General features: G+C 33.3%; 1 protein-coding gene and 1 long non-coding RNA gene across 2 annotated transcripts; one reads left to right on the top strand and one right to left on the bottom strand.

Annotated features, from left to right (window-relative positions):
• Nucleotides 1–1,851: 1,851 nt before the first annotated feature.
• On the top strand, nt 1,852–15,369 carry LOC126975930 (uncharacterized). The gene is made up of 10 exons (XM_050824044.1): nt 1,852–2,370; nt 2,450–2,659; nt 4,505–4,617; nt 4,917–5,010; nt 5,696–5,848; nt 8,349–8,466; nt 9,126–9,308; nt 9,808–9,895; nt 11,353–11,588; nt 11,694–15,369. The coding sequence occupies exons 1-10, from the start codon at nt 2,300–2,302 to the stop codon at nt 15,324–15,326; spliced, it is 4,899 nt and encodes a 1,632-aa protein (XP_050680001.1). The 5' UTR covers nt 1,852–2,299; the 3' UTR covers nt 15,327–15,369.
• Nucleotides 15,370–15,456: 87 nt separating this feature from the next.
• LOC126975952 (uncharacterized) lies at nt 15,457–19,315 on the bottom strand. The gene is made up of 3 exons (XR_007731815.1): nt 19,170–19,315; nt 18,897–18,933; nt 15,457–15,605 (listed from the first exon to the last, which is right to left on the bottom strand). It is a non-coding gene; the product is annotated as an uncharacterized LOC126975952 (long non-coding RNA).
• Between the last annotated feature and the right edge of the window lie 8,120 nt (nt 19,316–27,435).

Here is a 27,435-nt window from a genome sequence, read left to right as displayed (position 1 = left end):
AAACTTTAAATTCAAAAATTGAAGCTTTCAATAAAATATTTAAATAAATGTACTAACAGTGAACAGTACACAGACAACGTACATTGACCTCTGGACCGTCGGCTTCAACTTTGATTTGTTTGATTGAGGTTGTTTCCTCATTTTATCCTATTTAATTATATTAGGCTGTAGGTAGTTAGTTTAGCTGGTCTGATTACACACTTAGCCTCTTAATTAGGCCATTGTGCGTTTATAAAAATGTTTTATTACTCCAACCAGCCCAGATCATTTCAGAAGTCTAGCAGTCTTTTTAAGTTTATGCAAGCATCTGGAAGCGATGCTGGTGATTGGAATATTTGTGCCCGTTGTTCGGCCACACTGCTGCGCTACATAAGCACGTGTTTGGCATTTTCTCTGCCTCCATGCATCCTCTGCACAAGGGGCTGTCTGTTACACCTATGATAGACAGATGCTTGTTCAAGGGACAGAGACCAGTGACTACACCTACAATTGTGCGTATATGGTCTCTGTGTAGACTCATCAGGTTGCGGGCGAACCTCTTTGGGGGCACCGGAACCGCATTCTTTGTTTGCCTGCACGCTTTGCTGTTTCTCCATTGTGATAAGTGGGATTGTTCCGTTTTTTCTCGTAGCCATTTTTTATTTGGGCCTGAGGTATGGGTAGTAGTGGCTCCGGTCCATATGCTACGGCTTCGGATCCCCTTTTGGCTAGTTCATCTACGGCATCATTTTCAGTGAGTTGCTGTCTCCTGTAATCCATTGCTGATTGCAGAGTGACTCTGTTCTGGTTTGCGATAGATTGAAGTGTGTTATGGCATTCCAGTACTCGTATAAGGACAGATGTTATGGTGTTGTTTTGTAGCGCCTGAAGTACGGATGCACTGTCTGAGATTATCTTTATGTTAAGGTCTCTGACATTTCTAGCTGCTACCGTCTGAGCTGCTCTAGTGATTCCAATACATTCTGCTTGAAATATTGTGTTTAGGTTGTCTAGTGTTGTTGATATTTTTATATTTAGGTCGTTCGAGAAGACGCCGGCTTCAGTGCCGTGTATGGATTTGGATCCGTCTGTATATATTCTGACTTCGTTGATGCCACAGTTATCATTTGTGTCCGCATTAAGTCGAATATCGTACTTTCGATCGAATACATGGTGGCACAGTGTTCTGTCCATGGGTGCATCAAGAAGTGGTATTTTTCCTTCAAGATTCCCTTTAGGACTCTGGAGTGAGTGGTTTCTGTGTTTTGTTTCCATAGACCGTTTGCTCTTAGTCTTAAGGCAGTTGCCTTTGCCTTTTCCTGTACGACTAGATCTAAGGGTCTAAGATTCAAGAGGTATTCGAGCGCGGATGATGGAGTGGTTCTCATGTGTCCTCTACGGTCGCTAAGCGTTGTAGACTCTGTAGCTTCGATTTTACTGTTATCAATTGTGTCCTGGGCCACCATACAACTGATCCATGGGTAAAGGAAGGTCTGATGACGGATGTGTATAGCCATAGTACTATCTTTGAGCTGATACCCCATCTTTTGCCTATTAGCCTTTTGCACTGGTAGAAGGCAATACAGGCCTTCCTTGTTTAGGTTGTAGCTAAATATAACGTATTGAAAGTATTCCCTTCTACATTATTTTCTCTCCTTTCCCAGATCCTATCCAAAATACCGTTAATTTACCAAAATTATCAAAGAATAAATAAAAAAATGTCGAAACTCAAACTCCCAATGTGCAGAGCCATTACGCCAAGAAAAATAGTAATAACACTTTGAATGTGAACGTCAAGTCATAAGTATCAACTGTCAAGTATGAACTTCATAGTCCATACTTCATATTGTAGTCACCGTTAATAATCTAAGGTCAGTGAATTCAAGTCAAGTGAGTAGTCAAAGTCATTTCGATTTTGGCAAAATTCAAAATTCAAATGGTATGTTAGCTGATGCAAGTTGATTATTGTACCGTGTATTAATTTATTATATTATATGCGCTAGGCGCTGCTGCTAAATGCTAATACATATTATGTAGACCAAAAGCCTCGCAAATTACGCTATTGGCTTCTCAAACAGTCAAATTATTTGTGATTTTTCCGCTTTTGTCGTGATTCCGGAATCTGGATTCGTTCTTACTCCTTATATAAATATTGTGATTTGTATTTTTGTGACAATGCTAGCAGAAAATATATTGTTATGTTATATTTACAATTAATCCTGATTCTTTCTAATTAAATAAGAGAGTAAGAAAAAAGATTTATGTCAATTGAAAAACAGCAAGGTTATGACGGCGTTGGTCAAAATTTTTAAAACGAATTATGGATATCTGGCAAGAAAAACCTAATGAATCTCCTAGTAAGATATCTGATAACAACAAAGTCTCGATCACGTAAGTAACAACTTTAATAAATAAAGATCTATTCGATGTAATCTAAATAAAAAAATAACACAATATTTTGTTGGTCAAGGTGCTCGAATGTTCCTGAAGAACTATTTGATGCCACTGCAGCCAAGAAACATTTCAGTAAATTTGGTCGGGTACATAAGATACGACTGCTTCCGAAACGGCAAATGTGCATAATTCAATATGAAAATCACAGTTCAGTAGAGAAAGCTTTACTGAATGCCGGAGCATATGATGGATTCTTGTTTGAAGTGACGAGGACTAAATTACGCACGTAAGTAACAATACTTATTGCCAAAATCTTTGAACAAATAAAAATAGAAGAAGTTGGTATCTATTTTAATTTGATCATAGATCTTAAAAAACAATCCAATTCATTCAATCATTGAACTCGAGGAGACAACCATACTTATAGATGAACACATATGAACTGTGTGTATTGACAAAATTACACATATTGTTTAAATATTAAAGAAAATAATATACTTATCTCAACATCTGGCTGCTTTTCTTTCCTCTTTTTTCTTCTTTTCCAATTATTTGTATATTGAATAAATAATAATTGGAATATAGCATAGTACTTAATTTTTTATGACAATAAGGGATGAGACAAGTAAGACATTCAGCTGATGTTAATTGATACACTCTGCCAATTACAGTGCAGTACTGCTCAGGATTCTTGAAAAACCCAAAAACACTGAGTGGCACTACAATTCAGCTCGTCACCTTGAGACATACAATGTTAAGTCTCATTTGCCCAGTAATATAATGATATTGATAGCTAATGAGCTATGGCACCCTTCAAACTGAAACAAAGTAATGCTTGTTGTGGTTCCCATAATCTTGCCGGCATCCTATGCAACTGGTAAATAATAATTAATAATCTTTATTCAAAATAGTTAGATAAAGGAAAATATTTTTACTTTACAACCAATGATTTAGCTAGTTGCTCATGATAAAGTTCTTGTAAATTTTTTGTTACTAAACTAATTTGATCGATATTGCAGCAGTTAGCTTATTTATGATGGTAAATCTGTATATTACATTGCAGTAAAAATAAATTGGTGTTATTAAATCTCCATCAATACCATTTTAGGGTAACAACCCCAGCTAAGAGCCCACTAAAGAGCAATTCACTGTTTTATGTGACATAGTAAAAAAGTCTTAAGGTTTTCTTATATATTAGCAATCAATATTAAGAATATAAATCAGATTTGTTGTTAATTCTCACACGCTTACTATGAAATAAAACATTATGAACAAATGTTGAACCAATGACTCACCAATATTTTCATTTACAGCCTCACTTACTGGGCAGAATTGAAAATGTCATTAAAATGGGTTCTGTCATTTTTATGTATTTAAAAATATGATTACAGCAGTACCTCTTTAATCTAAACTCTAAAAATTTACCCCCTATTCAGATTCCTGGAGCATTTGGATCTGAAGTAATCTGCAGGGTATTTTTATGTAATTAAACAAATAGATAGTATTTTGAAATTTTAAATGTATATTCATCTATGAATGTAGGGTTATGGATTGTAAAGCGGCTTTAGTACACGAGTTTCACAAACAGGGCAGCACTGAACTGTACTAATATCTATAAATGCAATGTTGCTTCAACTTTTTTTTAAAGAAATTCAATATTTTAGTTTCATAGTCGGGAGGTAATGGTAAATAAAATAATAATATATAATATAATATTGACACACTTTTTACACAAATTATCTTGCCCCAAGTTAATCATATATAGCCTGTGTTATGGGTTACAAGACAATGATATATCTTAATACAATATACTTACTTAAACATACATAAATTCATATAAACATACATAAATACATTTAAAAATCCATGACTCGGAAACAAACATACATATTCATTATATAAATGCTTGCACCTACCGGGATTTGAACCCGAGAATTTGAAAATGTCTACAAGGTCAGCTCATTAAAGGCATGAGTATACACTTTAACTAAACTTATGTCTTAGCATGCACTAAACAGTGAGTAGGGAGTTCGGATTATAGAGGTCCTGCTGTATTGTGTTTATTTTACTATTTTATATATAAATGTTTTATAAAAAAAATTGTGAAGAAAATTGCTATTTAATTTCACAGAAGAAGAAAAAGTAAGAAGGATGATGATCCAGATTGGCTACCAGACTCTGATGTTGAAGAGGAATTAACTGCTATGAGTGGCAGTGCTATTTATAGAGTGCCACGACAAAAACGTATGTATTCACTTACTGTTATACTCCACACCTTAAAAGTACCTAAACCTAATAAAATGTAGTAGAATTTGTGTCATTCCACCCTAAAAGAAAAAAGTCTTAATACTGCAACCATTTTTTATTGAAATAGCTTGAGCCAACTGTGTTTCTAGATTCTTCTCAGGTCTGTATTATAGATTTTTGAATAGGTAGATGTGGTTTTTGACATTCAATAAATGATTTAAAATACTAATTTGAACAAAAATTTTTGAATTCTTTTGATTTCTCAATATTTAATATTATTACCTTTCATATTTTAGCTATGGAGATTGAAAATACAAATAAAATAGCTCAAAAGATTAAACAAACTATACCAAGGAAGAAGGTTCAAGACCCTCCAAGACCAAAAGCTCAGTAAGTATAATAATATGTAAATAGCATGATTGACTATCCAATTTTGTTATGAAGGTTGGCAAAAGTCATACAATTGAATAGTTTCTCGCATAAGGGTATCTCATCTTTATGTATGTAGGGTTACACCAAAAGTACACCCTTATGGATAGTAAGGAAGAAGATGTACCTTTTTTTATGAACAACAAGAACAAACTAGTGTAGTTGTCACCTGGTGCTAGGTGATCACTGCCACCCATGTTCTCCTGCAACACCAGAAGCATTACAGTATCTGTGTGAGAGATAAGTAATCCAGATGAGTCTGGCCCGTTTGAGCTGATGTCATAAAATGGCCTGGGACCCCCTATTCTTTTACGCCCCAGGTAAGCACAGGGCAAGTGGAGTGTGAGGATATTGCTACTGTGAGAGTGGGCTAGTTAGTACAGCAATTTTTCCATTGAGTATTCTTCATATCTTATTAAATTACAGTTGAGCTAAGGTAACTAAATATTTTTTTATACCTGTGTCTTAGACTCGATTTTCACACTTCCAATACTTAGGGTCAATGACATGCCTGAGCAAATATAGATGGTACCAAAGATCCACAGATTTATGCAATTGCCCTCATAATATAAAACTGCAGGTATTATATACCAAAACATTTAAGAACCAAATTGATCAATATAATAATTAAAATTCTAAATCACAGGGTTCAACCAACCAGTGGTATTGAGTCCCCAGTGATTGTGGCAACCCAAACCACTCTCAGTACATCTGAAGCTGCTACGGAGCTGAACCAACTCAGATCTAAAGTTTCACTAACACCAGATGAAAAATGGAGGATTCTTGACTCACGAGACAGGTACATGTATTCACTTGTTAATATGCTCGTGTTCTATTATCTTTTTTTTTGTTATTGTACTCCCACCATACCATGAAAACTACACATCAAAATGGAATTAGTTCAAACAAATATGGTTGTGTATTTTCATTTTAAAATTATTAGGGGTTAAAGTATGAAATTGACGATTTGTACTGAAAAATTGAAATTTCCTTTTTTTATTTAACATATTTATTTATAAAGCATTTTATTTTGTCTCCTGAGGAGAAAACTTTATTATGTAGAAAATTGTCCAAATCACGAAAAAAATGGTAGTCCTTTGGAGCAAGATCTGCCGAATACGGAGGGTGATGAATGTTTTCTAATTGGAGTTCCTGGAGAGTTAAAACCGTTTCTCGTGCTGTATGAGTTCTCGTGTTATCATGGAGCAATAATGGTGATAATCGATTTATTAGTCTGGGCTGTTTCACTGCTAGTTTTGCTATCATTGTCCTACCTAGCCATCTGCCGTTATTGCGCGACCAGATCGGAGAAAACTATAGTGAATAACACCATGCTGAGACCACCTAACAGTTACCATTACCTTTTTATTGATAAGCTTTGCTTTACGATACTGTTGCGGCGTTTGACCTGGGGTTAGCCATTGCATTTTTCGCTTACGGTTATCGTCTTTTCATCGCATGTCACAATTCGATCCAATATTCCTTCATTTCTGTCAATTCAACAAGGCAACACAAGTTTCAACATGAGTTTCATTCTGCAGTTAAGTCAAATCATGAAGCACCTATTTTTCATATTTTTTTATTTTATTGATTTGACGCAAATGAGTCAATATTGTTGGTGAGGTAACGTTAAACCATGCGCTAATTCCTGGTTAGTTTGGCTCGGATCGGCTTTCACCATCTCATTCAATACATTGGTTATTCACCTGTGTGGGGGGCGGTCTGCCACGTGGTTCGTTCTTCAAGTCAAAGTTTCCATCACGAAATCGTTCAAACCAAAATCGCACGGTGCGATCGGAACTCGTATTCAAAAATCATTCTAATTTTCGAAGCATCCATATTTCTTGTTTAAGCTTAATAAAAAGACAACAAAAACTTGATAACCGAATGTTGCAATTTTTTTAATAGAACTACATAGGTACAATGTGAAAAAAGTTTACTCAAAAATCACAAACCATGAAGGTTCTATGTCAATTCGGAGTACCTATTCAATAAAATGGCAATTTCATACTTAAACCCCTATTTAAAGAAATTTTTAATTACTTAAATGAGGAGCACACACTTAAAGTAGTGACTATTTTGTGAGGAAATCGCTGTGAAATATTCTCATGTTAATATAAGGTATTTTATTATTAAATATTAAAAAGAATAATATGAATCCCAATTATACTCAGGATGTAGGCGCGAGCGGAAATGACTTTGTGTGGATCAAAAATTTTTTTTAATAATTTGCGAAAAAAATGATGATAAAATGCGCAATAAAAAAACGCAAGGTAATCCATGAAAAACAGATTAATCATTGGGCAAGTAATTATTACAGTTCGAACAATTGCTAGGAAAGAAGTTTCCAGATGCCAGCTTGATTATGGGTACCACAATGGCACCTATTTCTGCCGTTAAACAGTAATGTGTAAGCATTATTGTGTTTCGGTCTAAAGGGCGCCGCGGACGTAGCTAATAGAATTACTGGGCAAATGAGACTTAACATTTTGGTTTTTCAAGAATCCTAAGGGACATTGCATTGTAATGGGCAGGGCGAATCAATTACCATCAGGTAAACGTTCTGCTCGTCTCGTCTCTTATTATCTTATAAGCCGATTCAGAAGATATTGGGTATGGATATTTCTATATGTTCGGTAGATCTTGAAGCTCTAAATCTTACTATCTAATTTAATATCTTACTCAGCTTAACGACCCCAGTACTTTCATTGCACCGTAATGAGCGTAAAGTGCTTGTTCTCCCGACCAACGCTCCTTTTTCACTGAACAGAAAAAATCTATGCACACTTACCCGGATGCTAAATGGGCACTGTCGCCGATAAAATTTGCAGATTTTGCCTTGAAACTGATGAAACGCCAATTCATATCCTCTTCGATTGCGGCCCACTAATGCATAAATGTAACACCATCCTTGACGATTACAGCCTGCTCCCAGGTGCTGTTTATAATAATGGGGTCAAGAAGATCCTGCGTAGGGTCGTAAAGGCGGCAGGGCTTGACTACGCCTACGTACGTGTTACTAGGACTCATCAGGACTAGTCACTAGACAAATACCCACCACCTCCAAATAAATAAATAACGCTCCATTGCGACTAAAACCTCCCAACGCTTTTCTTTCGAATGTCGTTCTCCGCGCGCCACTCTAGCTTGCTGCGTTAAAAAGTAATAAACAGTTCACAAATCAAAATTCAGAAAAATATTGTGATACCTAACCATCTTAATGACATTCTTGGAACAACATTTGGTAACATTTAAACATTCTTTTATTTATTCTTACATATTAATAATTAAAAATGCAGGATCCTACGTTCATGGGGCGGGGCAGGCTCAAGGGTGAAAGTAGGAGGTGCTACCATTGGAACATGTCCAGACATGTGTCCGGAGAAAGAATTGCTGCACAGACAGGCTGAACATCAGGTTTGTTAGTTACCTAATACATTTGACAAATTTGAATGTGTGAAACAGTGTTTTATTCTATATATTATGGAAAATCTAAAATAAAGTCCTTAAATATAAGTTCAGTTCATAAAATAATAAAATAAGTTTTATTATTCACTTTTTATTTTTTTTATCAACCAAACCCTTAGCCGCAATGTTTCATAAAAAAACAAACAAAGAGTTAAATTTCAGAGTTATATTTTTTATTTTATTTTGATAGGTTGAGACCTATCAGGTTTATATTCCTTATCTATCTTGAGGCTGTACAACTATAACTTTAAGGGACTGGTGGATGTGTAATAATAAAAAAATTATAAGCTCAGGAAACATTAGTTCAGTATTTTGTTCCATCAGTCTTGTTAGAGCTGATCATAGTAATTGATAATCATGTTAGTAGTTGTGTTAAAAATAAAAAATCTAATATTACCTAATCTACATCTATTAATTTCTTGAGGGCATTTTAAATGCCACATCATGTGGAGAATAGATTTGTTATGGATGCATTTTTCTTACTCCATTTGCTTCCAGGAAGTTCCAAATTATTTTGGGCATGGACATTAACAGATAGGCTACACAATGTATCACACTAAGCAGATAGAAGAACTGACTGTTCTAGAATAATATGTTTCATTTGGCAGGTGATGACATTAGAAACGGTGGTGGACTCAGATGGTGAACTAGAGACTTGGCGTGCAGTGAAGCAGTACAGTCGTAGCTCAGCTGACCAAGAGATGCCTATGTGCTACGAGCTGAGACCTCCACGTGTCCTGATGAAGACTTGTGCATATTTGCTGCATGAGATTGCTGACACCACCAGACAGGTCCTCTATCATATCAATTTAATTTGATTGATATCTGTATACATTAGTATAAAAGGCCGGCAACGCTCTTGTGATTCCTCTGGTGTTACAAGAGAATGTGGGCGGCGGTGATCACTTAACACCAGGTGACCCGTACGCTCGTTTGTCCTCCTATTCCATAAAAAATGCATATTTTTGCATACATACAAACTCAATATAATATACTATCAAAATTACCTATTAAAGAGCCCCCCAGTTGACAACCAAAAACTGTTTGCTCTTAACATATTATTATGTATTTAGTTAAAAATGTATTTATTCAATTTCTACAATAGAAAAGTAGCGTAATTCAGCGGTCTCCTTGAAATTTATATCAATAGTTTCGTCTTCCCAAGATTGCATATCGGACGTGTCAATCGTCTTTATGTGTGCGTGCGTCGCTTCGAGCGCTGTAGTATGAAGTTACAGTATTGTGGTTTCAGATGAACAGATTGTAATTGTTTGTACCTAATGTTTCCAGGTAACATTGGCTGATTGGTTTCATTTCATGTGGGATCGTTTGCGCAGCATTCGTAAGGACATAACACAACAAGCTCTGTGCTGTGCAGGTATTTATAATCAAGATTATATCTTTGTAGTTAGCTTGTATATTTTACGTATGTAAAAGTGATTATTTATTATTATTAGTTATTGTTTACTATTGGAAGTTATTATTTATTATGTACAACACATTAGTTGACAAAACACAACATATGTGTTTTTACATATAATACAACTATGCTGTTAAACAGGTGCGTTGAAAAGCGTTTAAACGGTAAAATAAATAAATAAATAGAAAGTCAAAAAAAGTCAAAGTCAAAGTTTTTATTTGCATAAACATGTTAGATTGATGTTACATAAATATTATTAAGTACATGTTTGCCCCATTTATGACGTGCAAATTTTATAAAATACATTTCTAAATCATTAGTAACAATAATATCAATTTAACAAAAGATTAGTAGCAGTATTATATAATATATAGTCCAGTTTTTAGTTGAAAATATTCGTCTAATGAATATAAGCAGTTTTTACTAAGGTATATTTTCAATTTAGATGAGAAATTCCTATTTGACGATACCTCTCTTATTATTTTTGGGATGTGATTATAGATTATTATGCACATACAAAAACAGTTTCTCTGAAATAATGTAGTTCTACAGCAAGGCACTTGTAGTTTGGTGGGATCCCTGGATGGGAAAAGTGAAGTGTTTTCCTGTTTACTGAATTCGCTAAAATTTTTTCGAACAAACATACTGCACTCAAACATGTATAATTCAACAATTGTTAATAAGTTATATTTTTTAAATACGGGTAAAGCTGCAGCCCTCAAAACATTTTTTTGCGCTATTAAGACTCTATTTATTACTGTTGAGTTACCCCATATTATGATACCATACCTAATTATAGATTCCACGTAAGCGTGGTAAGGCGTTAAAGCCGCTTTTTCTGATATAGTTTTTTTTATTCTCCTTATTGCAAAAACAAACTTATTAAGACGTTTGCATAATGCTTCAACGTGAGCTTTCCAATTACAATTATTATCCATTATTATGCCTAAGAATTTGGTATTTTCAACCTTATCAATTTTAATTTCATTGTATGTTTTGTTTCTAATGGTTGGATAAATGGTATTATAATTTTTAAATTGTACAAGATTTGTTTTTATTATATTAATATTTAAATTGTTACTTTCTAACCACTTGTCGATTTTAATGATTTCATCATTCATGCCCGAGTCGTATGGTCTTTTTGAGTTTATGTCAAGGATAATTATTGTAATGTCGTCAGCATATAACACACACTTATTTTCTGTAATATTTGGTAGGTTGTTGATATATAGTAGAAATAATAATGGTCCAAGTACACTGCCCTGAGGTACCCCGGCTTTAGTTTGATTCCAACTTGATTCATATAGAAGCTGTAAGCCTTTCTAAGACTAGCAGCTGTTGTAATGTTGATAATGTTTGCCAAAATTTTGTAATGAGATATATTTATATTAATTATTTAAAACATTTCATTTCAGATTCAATACACCTAGTGGAAATGTGTGCTCGTTTCCATGCTCACTGCGCGGCACGCCTCGCCGACCTTGAACACACACAGTTCGACCAGAAACTCAATACCGACAACCTGACCAAGTGTTTGCAAACCCTGAAGCACATGTATTCTGACGCCACGGCCGATCTGAAACCAAACGAGGCCGAGTTTAGGGGATATATTGCGTTACTTAACCTCGGTGATGCCAATTTCTGGTGGGAGGTAGGTGGGGGTATTTTACAAGAAAATACAAAACACTGGATCAAATGTTTGGGTTGTTTGTTCAACATTGAATATATAATATTTTGTATTTTATTTTCATTTCAGATTAAACAGTTGCCTCTTGATATCCAAAAATCGGCACCAATCCTATTTGCAATCAAAATTTTTGCTGCACTTGACAACAACAACTATGTCAGATTTTTTCGTTTGGTTCGTGATGAGGCAACTTACCTCCAAGCTTGTATTCTTCTACGTTATTTCAATGATGTTCGCGCTAGAGCACTGGTTAGAATAGTTAAAGCCTATGCCCCCAGAGGTGGTTCGAAGTATCCAGCTGAAGATTTAATTAACTCTCTCGCATTTGAATCCTTCGAAAGCATGCATGCTTTTATATGTCATTATGGTCTGCGATGCTCCAAGTCTGATCAAGATGTATCGGTCATATTAGATCGCAATCAGTTTATTGAGGACAGTGATCCTTACCCTATGGCACGATCAATAGAACTCATAGAGTCTAAACGTAAGAGTAATGTGGCAGGTGTAATCTCTGGTGGCAATTTACCAAACTATGACTATAAGAATCATATTTGTTATTCCAGTTTTAATTCTGATGGTAGATTAAAAGATATGGCTTTGATTGCTGAAGATCTGGGCTATAACACATTAAATGATAGTAATAAAGATATAAGAGCTCTGAAAAATGAATTACATAAGCTCAACAATGGCGTGAAGAGTTTCGTAATTAACGAAATAATCCAACATCAAAAAACTAATACTCCAGAACCAGTTTTACTAAAAGAATCAAAACCAGATATACCAAAAGAGACAAGCTTATTTACTCCTTCAAGTAAGAAGAATAGAAGTAAACCATTCTTTTTCCAACCTGCTACACCTCTTGACGTGCCTGCGGTTATAAAAATATCACCTGAAAAGATAAGTTCAGATAATATAAAGAACGTTTTTAAATTTTCCAAACCTAACGCTACTCCTGATGTAAAATCTGTACCTCCTAAAAATATATTCGGTTCTATAACATCCAATAGCAAAATTAGCAGTTCAAGCTTATTTAAGCTAGAAAAAAGTGATCATGAGCAAAGTCAAAATTTGTTCACAAGCAAAAATGAAACCAATGTATTTTCCAAAACTCAAACAGGGGGTTCAATATTTGCACCTACATTACCACCAAGCAACGATAGCTCAGTTCCTATAAAAAGTTTATTTGCTAGTGCAAATACTACTAACATTTTCTTAAAAAATGATGTAAAGAAAGGAAGTATTTTTGCGTCTTCACAAAAACCATTGGTTACTACGAATGACGAAAGTGGACCTAATAAACTCTCACCAGGAACCTTATTTAAGCAAGCAAATGAACCTTTCACTTCAAGTAACCAAAAGTATTCAATATTTAGTAGCAAAAATAAGATATTAGAAACCACTAAAACAATTTTACAAGAAAATAATGTGTATGAATTTGATCATAATGAACAGCCCATAAATAGTGAAATTTTATCATTAAACGAAGAGAAAAAGAAGCGTGAAGAAGAAATAGAAAGAATTAAAAAAGATGCCGAATTAAGAGAAATAGAAAGGAAAAACGAAGAAGTGAGACGACAAGAACAAGCACGTCGCAAACAAGAGGAAATGAAACGGCTAGAAGAAATTCGGAAAAAGGAACAGGAAAAGAAGGAACTAGAACTGAAAAGAGAACTAGAAGAGAAAAGACAAGCCGAGATGAAAAGAATTGCTGAAGTTAATGCAGAATTATTTAAACAAAAGGTTGAGAAAGAATCTCAAGACCTCATTGAAGAGTTGTTGGATGAGTTAAATAAAGAATGTGTTGAAATGTGCATTAAAGAAGAAATGGATAAATTAAATAATCTTATAATGTTTGCCAAAGGTTATACTGATGAAGTTATAAATGAACTAGTAGAAGATATAAGTTCTGCTGAGCTTAATGCTGAAATTTTCTGGACTAAAACTTTAATGAAAAAATGGTTTAATATGTGGAAGAAACACACCATCAGAAATTTTAAAAGGCGACGTCTACTTGATGATACACCTATTTGGTTATCCGATAAAACACCTAAAGAGAAAGCTAGATTTTTAAAAAGGTTATCAGAAGATTCGGCATTAAAACAAATGAATGCGTTTCACAGAGGTTATAAATTCAAAGGAGAGTTAAATGAATTGCCACCTCCAGAGAAATATAACATCATGGAACTTATAAAATCTCCATTGCTTAAACGAATGAAACAAATTAACTATCCTTATGATAAGTGCTTCTTTTGGAAGTTGACACTTGTTGCGCCAGGCTCAAATACTTGGGCATATAAAAAAATTAATATTGAGAGATGGCTTTTAAATGCATTTGGTGGTGAATTTTCTATGACTGTAAATGGCCTTATACATTTAAAAAAGCAATCATGGAATAATTTAATGGATTTTGCTACATCTGTAACACTGATAATAGAGGACAAATGCCAAAATCATGAAGAAGTTCTTCAAGGGTCTAATGGGCTAATATTTTATATGTGCCATGAAATAAATTATAATATAGATATAATTGAAAATGTTTTAAAGAAAATGGTTGTATATCATGTGGTGCCTATAGCAATTATTACAACCAAGATAAATAATACAATATTTGAAAATGATCTTAAGTCATTATTATCTAAACACATGGAAGACAAAGTTATATCTGATTTTAAAATATATGTTTTAAATCCAGAAAACGCTGCAGAATCCTTGAGTTTGTCAACAAAAAGTGCTATGAAGTGGCTTGCTAAACGGTGCCCGAAACCACCATCAATAGAAATTGACTCTGTAAAAGGATTATGTGAAAGATATTTGGGTAATGAGCTATGGCATCGATTGAGGTCAGAACACGATTTGAGAGTCAAGGATGTGATGACGGATTTGAGAAAATTAGTCGATCTATACAATGTATCTGTAGATAAATTGACAGATGTTCTGACTGATGAAAACCTTATCAACTACCCATCATTTCCACTTGAATTCAAAAAGTATTTAAATAACTCTTCACCTTATCCTAAGCCATATGAGTTTATACATAGTAATGTCAAAAATGGTGGTAATTTGGAGTCAATACGATTTATAATGCAACATCTGAAATTGGAGATTCCTAAACTAAAAAATCATTTAAAGAATTCATGTGTGCAAAATCAAGTCCAACAGTATTGTGAAGAAATTGGTTGGCTAACTGACTCTGATGTGGTGTGTAAAGTTGTTGCTCTCATACCTAAAGACTTGAATAATATTTCCTTAGCATGTGATGGGTTTGTCAAAAATTTAAATCAACTTCATCCTGTAGATATATTGAATGTAATAGTGTACGAAAAATTCACGAGAATAAAAGATTTTGAAACATATTTTGCAATTTACGATAAGAATGCACTAGACGGATTTCGCAATCTGGATTGGTTATATAATGTCAAAGTAATTGCTGATATGAAACATAAAGTTAATGAATTCAAAGATGAGATAGATTATTATATAGAAGCAAAACGACGAAGAGTTGATGAAGAATTCTTGGAATACCCTGCCTTGCAAGAAAAAGATTGTACCAAATTACAGAGTATAATAGAAGCTGTAGATAAAAGACTTGTAAAGGGCAGCATGTGTACTAAAGCCCTGACAGAGTTAGAAAAAACAATTGATGAAGGAAAGAAGAGATCAGAAGAAATAGATAATTTGCTTCGAATGTTTTACAATGATTAATATGTTTAGGCATTAATAAAAATGTGATAAATATTTTTTTAAACTTTATTTTATTGAAACAAATTTTAAGATTTTACTTAAAAGACAAACTTTTGTAAATTTAATCATTACTAGATTGATTTTGAACTACTCCTAAACAAGCATCAACAAATTCAGTAAAAATAGGTTCTTGCATATATTTACTAATTAACTTATCAGGTTGTGTTGATTTGTCTAATTCTTCTAATATAGCTCTAACATTGGGATTTTCTAGGCACTTCTTAATATCTTCAGACTGTCCTGAAACAAAAAAAAAACTTGAACACTAGGGTTAAAAATATAGGTTTCAGATTATTACGTATTTTTCATAACTTCATGAGATATGTAAATAAACCAAGTTATATGGTAAATTCAGAAGTACCAAATAAGCTTGAATTAAACTGAAATATAAAAATACCATGAGTGACCGCCCTCAGGCTATTAAATAATATGTTTAATTGTACAATATTACTTTGTAAACATATTTTTTCGATGAAGGAAAAAAAAGCCCGCTGAGTTTGTTGCGCCCGTTCTTCTCAGATCTGAGGCATTCATTTTGGAATGGGTAGTAGTTTTTGACTTTCAATAAGTGATGTCACATCCTATTTTGAATAAAAATATTTGAATTTTATGGAGGAGGACAAACGAGCCCCGGTACTTGTCACTTGATGTTTTTTTCTCTGTCACCCACAATCTGTTGCCCACACCAGAGGCATCATAAGACTGTTGCTGGACTTTTAGGGAGATGTACGCGCTTTTTGAAAGTACAATACTTGTCATATCGCCCTTTAGTCACCGAAAGTTTACTAACCATAAACTTAGTATACTAGCGTAATAGACAAACACTCCTCATTAGTCACATTAAGCTTTGTAGCTCATTATGATTACACATGATTGATCTCTACTATGAATCTCTGGTGTGTGTTTGTGTTCCAAATATACAGGGCGTCCCAAAGTTATGGGACATGAAGGGAAAGTATCTTAAATATCGTAGATAGGGTATTTTACTGAGAGAAGACATTGTTATTTTTAAAAGTTAGTAATTCTGCATTCAAATATTTTCTAAAAATTACTTGCCCCTCTGGGAATCAAACCAACTTTAATGTAAAAAACAACACCCCTACTTTTACGATGCCAATCGAAAGAATGGCCAAAAACTAATAACTCTTTTTATGTTACATAGAGAAAGTAGTCAATTATGTGGGTATTTTTTTATAAATGAATTAATCAAATCATCAAAATGTGATCCCTCTTGTCTTTTTGATCGAAAAACTTTTTTTACATTTAAGTCGGGTCGATTCTGAGACGAGGCAAATAATTTTTAGAAAATCTTTGAATGCAGAATTACTAACTTTTAAAAATAACATAGTCTTCGTTCTGTAAATTACCCTAACTACGGTACTTAAGGAACTTTCACTTCATATCCCATCACTTTGGGACGCCCTTTATAGGTATTTCTAGGTCAAAAAATATAGGTTCTGGATAAGTTATCACCAACATGTCATATATAACCTATACTAAAACCTGCTGCATCTTATGGTATAAGTATTATTTCGATGGGTCCAAGTATACAATGGCTATAGAATGAAAATGTGTTAATTATTTTATCAAGTCGAAACACACATATTCTTTTTAGATGTAAGTAATTTATGAATATCTTATAACAGGGGTACTCAAGCATGAACTGCTGGCGATCTACCTCAAAATTGTTAGATTACGATCGATCTACTCTGAGAGTCTGAAAATTGCGAGCTTATTGGTTCTTACAAAACAACTGAGTTCTAGTGTCTAAAAATCTAAACTTAACTAAAGTGAGTGACACAGCATGTCTTCAGCATACTTTTCATAAGATGGTATGTAATTACCATGTGCTAATTGCAAGCATGATGACATATGTTCATCAGTTAGTCGATTTCGATATTTTGACTTAATTATCTTTATCTCAACTCTTAATTATTTATTATCTGAGAAAATACAGACTCGCACAAGTAAGTTAACCCAAACATTGCCGATTTATTGCCAGTGGAAGGGCGTTTTGTCTTAGATTCGGATATTAATTATCTTCACAAATAAAACATCAGAATTTCTGATCAGATCTTTTTTTCAGGCTTTGAGATGAATATCTCACAATGTCCAAAAACTCATTTTCAACAGAATATGAGTCCATGTTAAAAAACTAAATTGCCATTTCAGTAGCTAATTCCTCAATGTTTTAGAATAACTCATAAATTATGAGATATTTGCCAATTTACTGAAATCATAAAAACGCATTTGGAATTGGCCCAATATGTTTGATAATTCTCCCTCATAAATATCATAATTCAACTGAGGAATCCTTGCTTTGAGAGATGAAATTTTTTTTTAGATCCTTTCTCTTCAGTTGATCTATCATAACTTGCAATTTACTTTTAAATGTGTTTATTGCGGTAATCATCTCAATAATAGTTTTTCCTTTACCTTGAAGCTCCAAGTTAATTTTGTTTAAATGCATTGTGATATCTGTCAAAAATGCCAAATCAGTCAGTTATTTTCAGTTTTTCAGCATCTCAGTCTCATCACCTCATTCAACAAGAAAAGCAGTTATTTTGGGCAATAATTCTTGAAACCTTTCTAGGGCTCCTTATTACTTTATACTTATTTCCCGCAACTCAACCACCTGACATCCGTGTGAAGAACTAAATCAGTGTGTTCAGCTGACTTTTTTCCAACTGCAATTTAAAGTGCCATATTTGCAATCTAGGTGCACAGATAGAATTCACTATTGCAATGCCCATACTCTCCTCCATGCTTAGAAATTTTGAACACAAAACTTGTTGATGTATACAATATACAATGGAAGGAGAAAAATTGGTGAATAATTCTGAGTCATATTTTTTTTTCAAGATCGACTCAAAAAGCACTAGCGATTGACGATTTTATAACATTTACACATATAAAAAAAGTATGTGGGTGTAGTCTTTACGCGCGATTGAAGTAAAAATTAATAATAATTAACAGGTACATAATATGTATTACATTAAATAAAGCTGTATTACCAACTAAGCACTTACATATTAAAGAAGAGCTATGAGCATTGTTAGATATTTTGCTATTTTTTTTTCTCGGAAACGCTGACAATATAACATCATCTTTTGAGCAATGTTTTTCATAGCATTTTCTTATATTGGTTATATTATTATTAGTACATATCAATATAACGTTATCCTTGAATGTTAACAAATATTGCTGTATGGCCTCGAACCCTTTGCCTGTCCTAATAATGAACAAAGAAACCAAAAGCAATGTCGCAAATGTCAGACTGAAAACTTATTTATTATTTATTACAAAAGTAGTAATAAATAAAATAATTCTACACTTGGAGACTTAAAAAAATATTACTGAGCAATTTGAAATATTTTTTAAAAATATAAAATTATAACAGTTTAAAAAAGGTTTCAAATGACTTTTTTACTGAGTGTTATTTCTGTCAGAAAAAAATTCTGAGTCACCCCCATGTCGCGCCTTAAGAAGTTTTACTTTAACAATATTAATTTTATTTTAATAAATGAATACCAAACAGTCCTTAAAGTGGGAAGTATCCAGGAGGGATCTGAAATTATAAATATAATCTCACTCACACACATTTGAATTTTATTTTTAAAATAATATTTATTAGTATCAATAATAGAAAATATAACAATATAATTTATAAGATTGGTTGACCCAACACTGTCCTTCCGGTTTGACCATCACCCAGCAATACTAAAACTTAAAACACTGGTAAGTGTTTTGAGTGTTGGAATTGATAATCTATCATAAAATATTTTTAAAATACTTTACACAAACCAAGCAGCTTCAGTTTTTCCATTGGTACTGTGTCTTCAGAAGGATATTCATAGTCTACATTATCTCTGCGTATCTTGGGAACTGCTTCAACTTGGGGTCTAGAACATGGTTTTTCTTTGTGTTTTTTACAACAACTTAGTGAACAGCTAAAATGTTAAAACAAATTTTGGAATAAAATTCATAGTTATATCTGTGTATTCAATTGCAGATTAATTGGCTAGTTGTATCTATTGTAAAATATTCTAATATTTCTGAACTGTATGATAGGCTCCATGAAAGACAAAGTATATTTTTTTGAATACATATACTACCCATTTTAAATCATTACTAATTGCTCTCAAAAGAAATTCTTATTCTACTTACTAGGGTTCCTCACATGTGGGGCATTTATACTTTGGTAGCCCTCCACAAACACATGAAACTAAAGTCATTGTTAATTTTTAACTAACTAATACTTTTTTAAATTACTAATACCTTTAGTCTTTTTAATAAACTAATAAGGGCATATTACTAATAATACTTTATTTACTGTTTGGAACTTTGGAGTGTGATCGTTTTTGACAGTTTTATTTTGGTGTTTTGTGTTTTCTTTTTTTTTGGAGTTTATGGCCTGGTATCTAGACGTTTAGGCCATTTAGTGTTTACTATTTATGGCCACAGAGGGATGGATCGATACTATTGAGTACTCTTAAGGTATATTTTCGTTCGAAACCTATTCTCAGCATTGGAGTTTTTTTCTCCATCTCTCTTATGCAATATCTGCCATAGCCTCGCTTATGAATTTAATGATGCTGTTAAGAATTAAATGAGTATTGGGTACTCACAAGTATCGATAAATTCATATAGTATTGAATGTGGTATCGATACTTTGATTCGACTAGTATCGATGCAGGCGTATCGTTTCATCCTGAATCCTGACTAAGAGTGCCAAGTGCTAAAGACCTTATTACACTATTCTATCTGCAGCAAAACTGCTTAGGAAATCGAAATATTTAATTGAAGTTAGAACATGTCGACAATTTAGGCATGTTGGTAGCCTCCAACCGAACTTTTACCTAAATTGAAATGACTTGAAATGTGTAGGTAGGTAATCGCTCCGCTTCAATTTACTTGGCGTTCGCGCGAAAGAGAATTTAAACACTACTTCGCGCTTTGTTCGTGACCGAAACCTACGGAGCACATTTTAGGCATAGGTCCACTATTAGTTTTATAGATTGATCTATAATTCGATAGAATGAGTGTTCTAATTTGGAAATACTAAATATTTTATTAAAAGTGACGCTAGACACCATACAGTAATAAAACAGTACTTTAACTTCATACTAGAGCGCCTAAATCAACGCACGTACAAATATACATACAAATGATTTACATGCATACTAAAATAATTTTGCATTCAACACGTTGTAGCTAGGTAAACACTAGCGGAATCTATCTATAAACACGAAAAAAATCCTTTGCAGTAAATAGTTAATGAAATCAAATCAAAATCAGTTTATTCACGTAGGTCACGGAAATGACACTTATGAATGTCAAAAAAAATATTTTTTTTTTCTTATTGAATCTACCGCTACTTCGTAAAGGGTTGAGCTAATGAGAAGAAGTAGCAAGAAAATCATTGCCACTATTTTATATCAAGATTTACAGATCATTTCAATTACAATATAATATGTAAAATGTAAAATGATGCAACAAACACACTCAACCGTCAAATAGTCAATGTCTTACACGAGTAAGGCAAAAAAGTAAATGAAAATTAATACAAAAGTTATTGAGTACAGTAGCTGCATCATCCAGATATACAATAAATCAATAAAGATATTCTGTGAGCATTTTATAAGCGATTATAAATAAATCAACATGTATATATCCATACATATATATATACACAATAACTTTTAAGAATCTGAAACCGAGTCTCCAGCCGCCACCACAAGCAGCGCCCGTTCACGAGCATAACGCATGAGCCAGCCATCGCCTCCCACAACCATATTTTAGGGAAGGGGACGACCCCATGTCGCCGCCACAAGCAGTGACATTTAAGCGAGCATGCTGAAACCTGTTACGAGAACTCAGCAAACAACAATAAAATAATCCTAATTTACGTATCATGCAATACTCACCAAATACCTCTACTTACAATTTGACAATTCTGCTTAAACTTGTAATTAATATTATATTTTACTAACAGTAATCAAAAGCTCAATCCTTTAGGGTAATCAAATCAAAATCACCTTATTCAGGCAGGTCAAGGAAATGACTTTTCTTTTTATATCTACCTCCTTTGAGGGTTGAGCTTTAATAAGAAGTGGCAAGAAACTCTTTGGCAATCACTCACAAATCATTTCAGTTACAATATATTTAAAGTGATGCAGCAATAATACTCAAACTACAAATACTCAAAAAATGTAAATTAATACGTAAAAACAAGAGCTATTGTGTACACTCAGGGCCGACTACTACTGTATCAACAATTATACTAGGCCATGGTACAGTAGATGCATCAATCCACACACATCGTAAATAAATAAAGGTATTTAGCGACCATTTTATTAGCAATTATAAAAAGTATAATTTTTAATTTTAAAACCATGAGGTAGAGTTTCCGGTCACAGGATCATCCTGCCACCGCAAGCAGCGCCCGTTCACGAGCATGACGCATGTGCCAGCCATCGCCTCCCTCGACCATATTTTAGGGAAGGGAACGACCCGTCCCACGTCGCCGCCACAAGCAGTGACATTTAAGCGAGCATGATGAAAACTGTCACAAGAACTCAACCAAATAACAAAAAACAAGAATGTTCATCTAAAATATATTCAACAACTCTCACTAAACACCTCTACCTAAAATTTGACCATTTTGCTTTTAGTATAAATTATTAATTATTCAAAAATTATTCATAATTATAAATACTATTATATTTAATTAAGGGTAACTAAAGCTCAAATCTTTTAGAGCAATTCAAACCATCATGCTTTCTTATCATCTAAATAATCCTTTAAATTGTAATACGATTTTTCCATAAGGCTTTGAACTTGTTGAGGGACATTTCCATTATGTTCTCAGGAAGCTTATTATAAAATCTAACGCAATTACCGATGAATGACTTGTCGAGTTTACTAAGCCTAGAAGTGGGCATTAACAGTTTATTTTTGTTTCTAGTATTAATATTATGTTTTTCATATACCTTTTGAAATTTATTGCCATTTTTATGAACATACACTAAATTTTCATATATATATTGGTTAGAAACAGTCATAATTTTAAAATGTTTAAATTTAGATCTAAGCGACTCTCTTGGTCCCATACCATAAATTGCCCGAACAGCTCTTTTCTGCAGCACGAAAATAGAATCAATATCCTGCTGATATTGATTCTATTTTACCCCATAATAATATACCATATGACATAATGCTGTGAAAATAACTAAAATAAACCAATCTTGCAGTTTCAATGTCTGTTAAGGAACGAATCTTTTTTACTGCGTATGCAGCAGAACTTAATCTACTTGATAAATTTTCTATATGAGGGCCCCATTGGAGTTTGGCATCTATCGTTATTCCGAGAAAAACAGCGGTATCAACTATATCTAATTTCTCGTTTTTAAGCTGTATATGGATTGACACTTGCTTAACATTAGGTAAAGTAAATTTAATGCATTTCGTTTTATTACCATTAAGTAACAAGTTATTAGCTTCAAACCAATGCACAACTTTAGTTAAAGCATTGTTAACAACATCAAAATTTGGTATGCATTGGTGTATTTTAAGCATGCGTGATGTAGCATCAGCAAACAACACAATTTGATATTTATCCTTTGCAATATAAGGGAGATCATTTATATAAATAAGGAATAGAAAAGGTCCTAAAATCGAGCCGTGTTTAACCCCATTTTAACTGTTGATCCAGAGGACCTCTTTCCATTGATATCCACCTTTTGTATTCTACAATTTAAATAGGATGTCATTAAGTCCAATGCTTTATTTTTAATACCGTAATGGTGAAGTTTTCTAACTAATGTTTCGTGTTCAACACAATCGAACGCCTTGGATAAGTCACAAAAGACGCCAAGTGCATCACGAGACTCCTCCCAGGCTTCAAATATATTATGTATCAAGTCAATACCAGCATCGGTAGTTGAACGACCCTGGGTGAAACCAATCTGTTTGGAGTGCAATAAATTATTATGGAAAACATGACGAAGCAATTGATTTAAAATAAACTTATCAAAAATTTTACTAAAAGTGGGTAGTACAGATATTGGCCTATAATTAGTAGGGTCACTGGTACAACCTGATTTAAACAGTGGAACTACTTTACTATGTTATATTAGGTCAGGAAATTCACCATATTCTATACAATTGTTAAATATTATAGCTAAATCTGGCGCAATAATATCAATCATAGACTGGACATGTTTAGTTTGTCCCAAATATCATTTGTCGCCTTATTTTTAATAGATTCAAAAGCTTTTATAACATCAGAGCCAGAAACATGATCAAATTTAAAGATTTTATCACATTCATAAATGTTGTCTTTCAATAGTGAAAGAGCGGAGTCTGGTGATGAGTTCAACGAATTTGTAGTGGTAACAGGTATATCTGTAAAGAATGTTTCGAAAATTGTTGCAACTTCGCAATTCGACTTTACGGACCTGTTATCAAAGTTTAAATTGAACTCGGATATTTTATGGGTCACCCTTCCGGCTTCTTCATTTATTATTTTCCAAGTCGTTTTTATCATGTTAGAACTATTGATTATTTTATCTCGTATATACCTTGACTTGGCAATAGAACAATCTTTTTTTAAATTTTTAGAGAACTGTTGAACATATTTTTTGAAGTCATCACTACAGTTATATTGTCGCTCCGCATATAAATCGTACAATTTTTGCCTGTTTTTGTGTAATTCAACTGTTGCCCACTCGCTAAAAACTATTGCATCAGTTTTGAGGACCGATTTAGGAGTGAAAATAGAATTTATTAAATTATAGAATTTATTAAAGAATAAATTATACATTTCATTTGGTTTTAATGTTTTATGTAAAAATGGGATGTCTCTAACAAGGGTGGCCCTCACTCTTTCTATGCGGTCTGATGTAACTGGCACAAAAGTTATTTTGTATTTACTTATATTGAGTTTTAAAGATTTAAACTGAATTAACTGACCACAGTGGTCCGAATCTAATTTACTAATTATGTTTTTACTAGTAGCCCTCATATTTGTAAAAATATTATCAATACATGTGGCACTAGTAGAAGTTATTCTTGTGGGTTACATGAACATATTGGATAAGTTGTATGATTTAAATAGATTTAATAATTTAATACTTTGCAATATTTTTTAAAATATTTCTTCTTACTAGCACTATTTTCTATAATATTTATATTAAAGTCTCCACAAACAAGCAGTTTTTTATTTGATTTTGTGGTTTTGAATAAAACTTCATCCATAACTTTCTCAAAAAGTTCAAAGTTAGCACAGGGTGGTCTATAAACAGACACAACAATGAATTACTCTAATTCAATTGAGGCTAGCTCAATTATCCGCTCAATAGACAGGCAGACAATATCATTTCCATTCTTATACTTTATCTTTTTCTTCAGTAAAATTAATGAACCTCCATGAATTGCAGAACAACTTAGCAACTATAAGCTATAGTTGCTAACTTAAATAAAATGTTGTGCTAATGTTAAATTAACAAATGGTGATGTATAACTACGCAGTACAATATAACGCTGTAGTTACTTATAATTTAACAACAAACTCTGTTCATAAGTTCATGTAGTAAAAGTTATAAGGTAGCCGCGTTCGACTTGGATCGGCTTACGTTCATGATGTCATGGCGTCATATTAATTTTGTTCGAGAAATAATGAAATCAAATAAAATGTTATAGTTCATGATTTCTTAATTATGGTAAGTATGTAATTCTATGATTTTTTTTTTACTTTCGTAATTAGTGCATCTTCCCGTAACACAAGACGGCATTTTAATGTTGCACCCAATGATATAGTATTAACAGAGGTAGATATGTCACTAGCGCGTCGAAAATCAATCGCATAAATTGAGTCAATTGGTTCCTTTGGTCGTAGTCGCTCTCTCGATACGAAAACGGTACACACGCGTTTGTTGTTGACAGAATTGCTTACAATTTGATATAGGTACAACATTAAAATGCCGTCTTGTGTTATGGGAAGATGCAGTAACGAAAGTAAAAAAAAATCATAGAATTACATAACACAGTTAAGAAATCATGAATTATAACATTTTATTTGATTTCATTATTTGTCTAACAAAATAAATGTGTTGCCATGACAACACCGATCGCCGCCAAGCCGATCAAAGATTAACGTACAGAAATGAAAAAATATTGAGGCTGTCTGTTGCGGTATGATCGAGGTAGAATATTTTAGGAAAGTATGTAAAAAAGTAATTGTTGCAGTGAATGTAATAATTTTTAATAAACAAGTGCGTATATGGGTAGCTGAATTATCAAACTACTGAAACAAGTTTTAGGGTAGGTAGCGGATGTAGACAGTGAGTGCTATTTGTTTACGTAGGAGTTTTTTCAGTAAAACTGTCCCTTTCAGTATATCCCTTGCTAACTGCAGAAGAATCAATGGATCATTTTCTTCTTCTCCCATTACCTTATTGTAATAAACCCTGAAAACTTTACAATAACATAGCTTACTCAGCAGAATAACACATATATATAACGCTTTAATTTATAAAACTATAGTGTGAATTATCCAAAATATAAGAGATGTGTGAAGTAAGTAGAAAAGAAATCTGCAATCTGCAAGCTATTTATGCTTGCTCCCCAAAAATCACAGGAGTTACAAATAAACATGTTTATCCTACTAATATTATGAATATGAAAGCTCTGGATGTATGTTTGTACTTCTTTAACGCAAAAACTACTGAATGGTTTTTGATGAAACTTTACAATAACATAGCTTACATACCAGAATAACATATACGCTATAATTTATAAAACTATGGTGTGAATTAACCAAAATTTAAAAGAAGTGTGAAGTACGTAGAAAAGAAATCCGCAATCTGCAAGCTATTTATGCTTGCTCCCCAAAAATCACAGAAGTCACATATATACATGCTTATCCTACAAAAAATATTAATTTATTTCTAACGCACATTTGATAGTAAGTGCATCGCACCGGTATTTAAAGTAAGTGATTTTTGTCTTTTACACTACATTATTTGGAAAAATATTTGAATAGTTATGCCGATATTATGTTGTAGTCCGGGTCTGTGCGCGGGTGGTCGTACGATTGCTGGCGCGGTGTGGGGAAGCGGTCACTCATAAATCAGTGCGCGACCCGAACGCATGATGCAAGAGCATGTAAATATTGTGGAACACGGGCGACGGGCAGACAGTGATGAAGGTTGTGTCCTGAATGTGAATTTATGTATTGTAATAATTTTAAAGGTTTTTTTTTGTTAGGAGACACGTATAGAAAGATACTTTATTTTTATTACATCGGTAGGTTACTTTACTTTATACTTAACAGTAACTTACAATAATTCCACGACATCTTAAATGTTTCTGGTTGTTACTTATAAGGAGTTAGGATTTTAATTTTTATAACTTAGGTTAGTATTTGATTTTTATGGATATTACTACTTATAATAAGACCACGAAAGCGAAATTTGTTTGTGCTGCATAGTTAATTATAAGGGATTACTTCGTTTTTATTGTAATTACATAGGTTAGTAGTAAGTTAGTCAAAATCTAGGAATTTTGGTCAATATTACCAACTGTATTACCATGGCTCGTCGACTAGAAATGGGGTGGGCATTATACTTGACAAAAATCTAAAACAAAGAGTTATTAAGGTTGGCCGAATAAATGATAGGATCATGTACGTCAAACTCGCGCTCGACAATCAGCCCTGCCTTAACATTATCTCTACTTATGCACCGCAGACAGGCTGCCGAAAGGAAGAAAAAGAAGCTTTTTGGGAAGAACTACAATAGGTACTCCAAATTATACCAAATACGGAGAGGAAAATCATTGCAGGAGATCTAAATGGACATGTAGGCAAGAAAGCTCCAAGGCACTGCAATGCCCATGGAACCTTCGGATATGGTATTCTCAACAATCAAGGAAAATACATCTTGGAACTAGCATCAAACTTTGATATGTCTATAGTCAATACTTTTTTTCAGAAAAAGGATGAACACCTAATCACCTACAAAAGCGGAAGGGACTCCTCACAGATTGACTTTTTCCTTTGCGATGCGGC

Source organism: Leptidea sinapis, chromosome 38 (assembly GCF_905404315.1).
Source record: "Leptidea sinapis chromosome 38, ilLepSina1.1, whole genome shotgun sequence".
Lineage (NCBI taxonomy): Eukaryota > Metazoa > Arthropoda > Insecta > Lepidoptera > Pieridae > Leptidea > Leptidea sinapis.
The sequence above is the reverse complement of the archived record's forward strand: the minus strand, read 5'-3'. Positions and strand labels throughout refer to the sequence as shown.

What these genes read in the sequence shown, in the direction of transcription:
- LOC126975930 (XM_050824044.1), top strand. Translation starts at nt 2,300, where the DNA reads ATGGATATCTGGCAAGAAAAACCTAATGAATCTCCTAGTAAGATATCT. An exon ending in ACAGACAGGCTGAACATCAG is followed by an intron (nt 8,467 to 9,125) that starts GTTTGTTAGTTA and finishes TTCATTTGGCAG; the next exon opens with GTGATGACATTAGAAACGGT. An exon ending in TTGCTGACACCACCAGACAG is followed by an intron (nt 9,309 to 9,807) that starts GTCCTCTATCAT and finishes TAATGTTTCCAG; the next exon opens with GTAACATTGGCTGATTGGTT.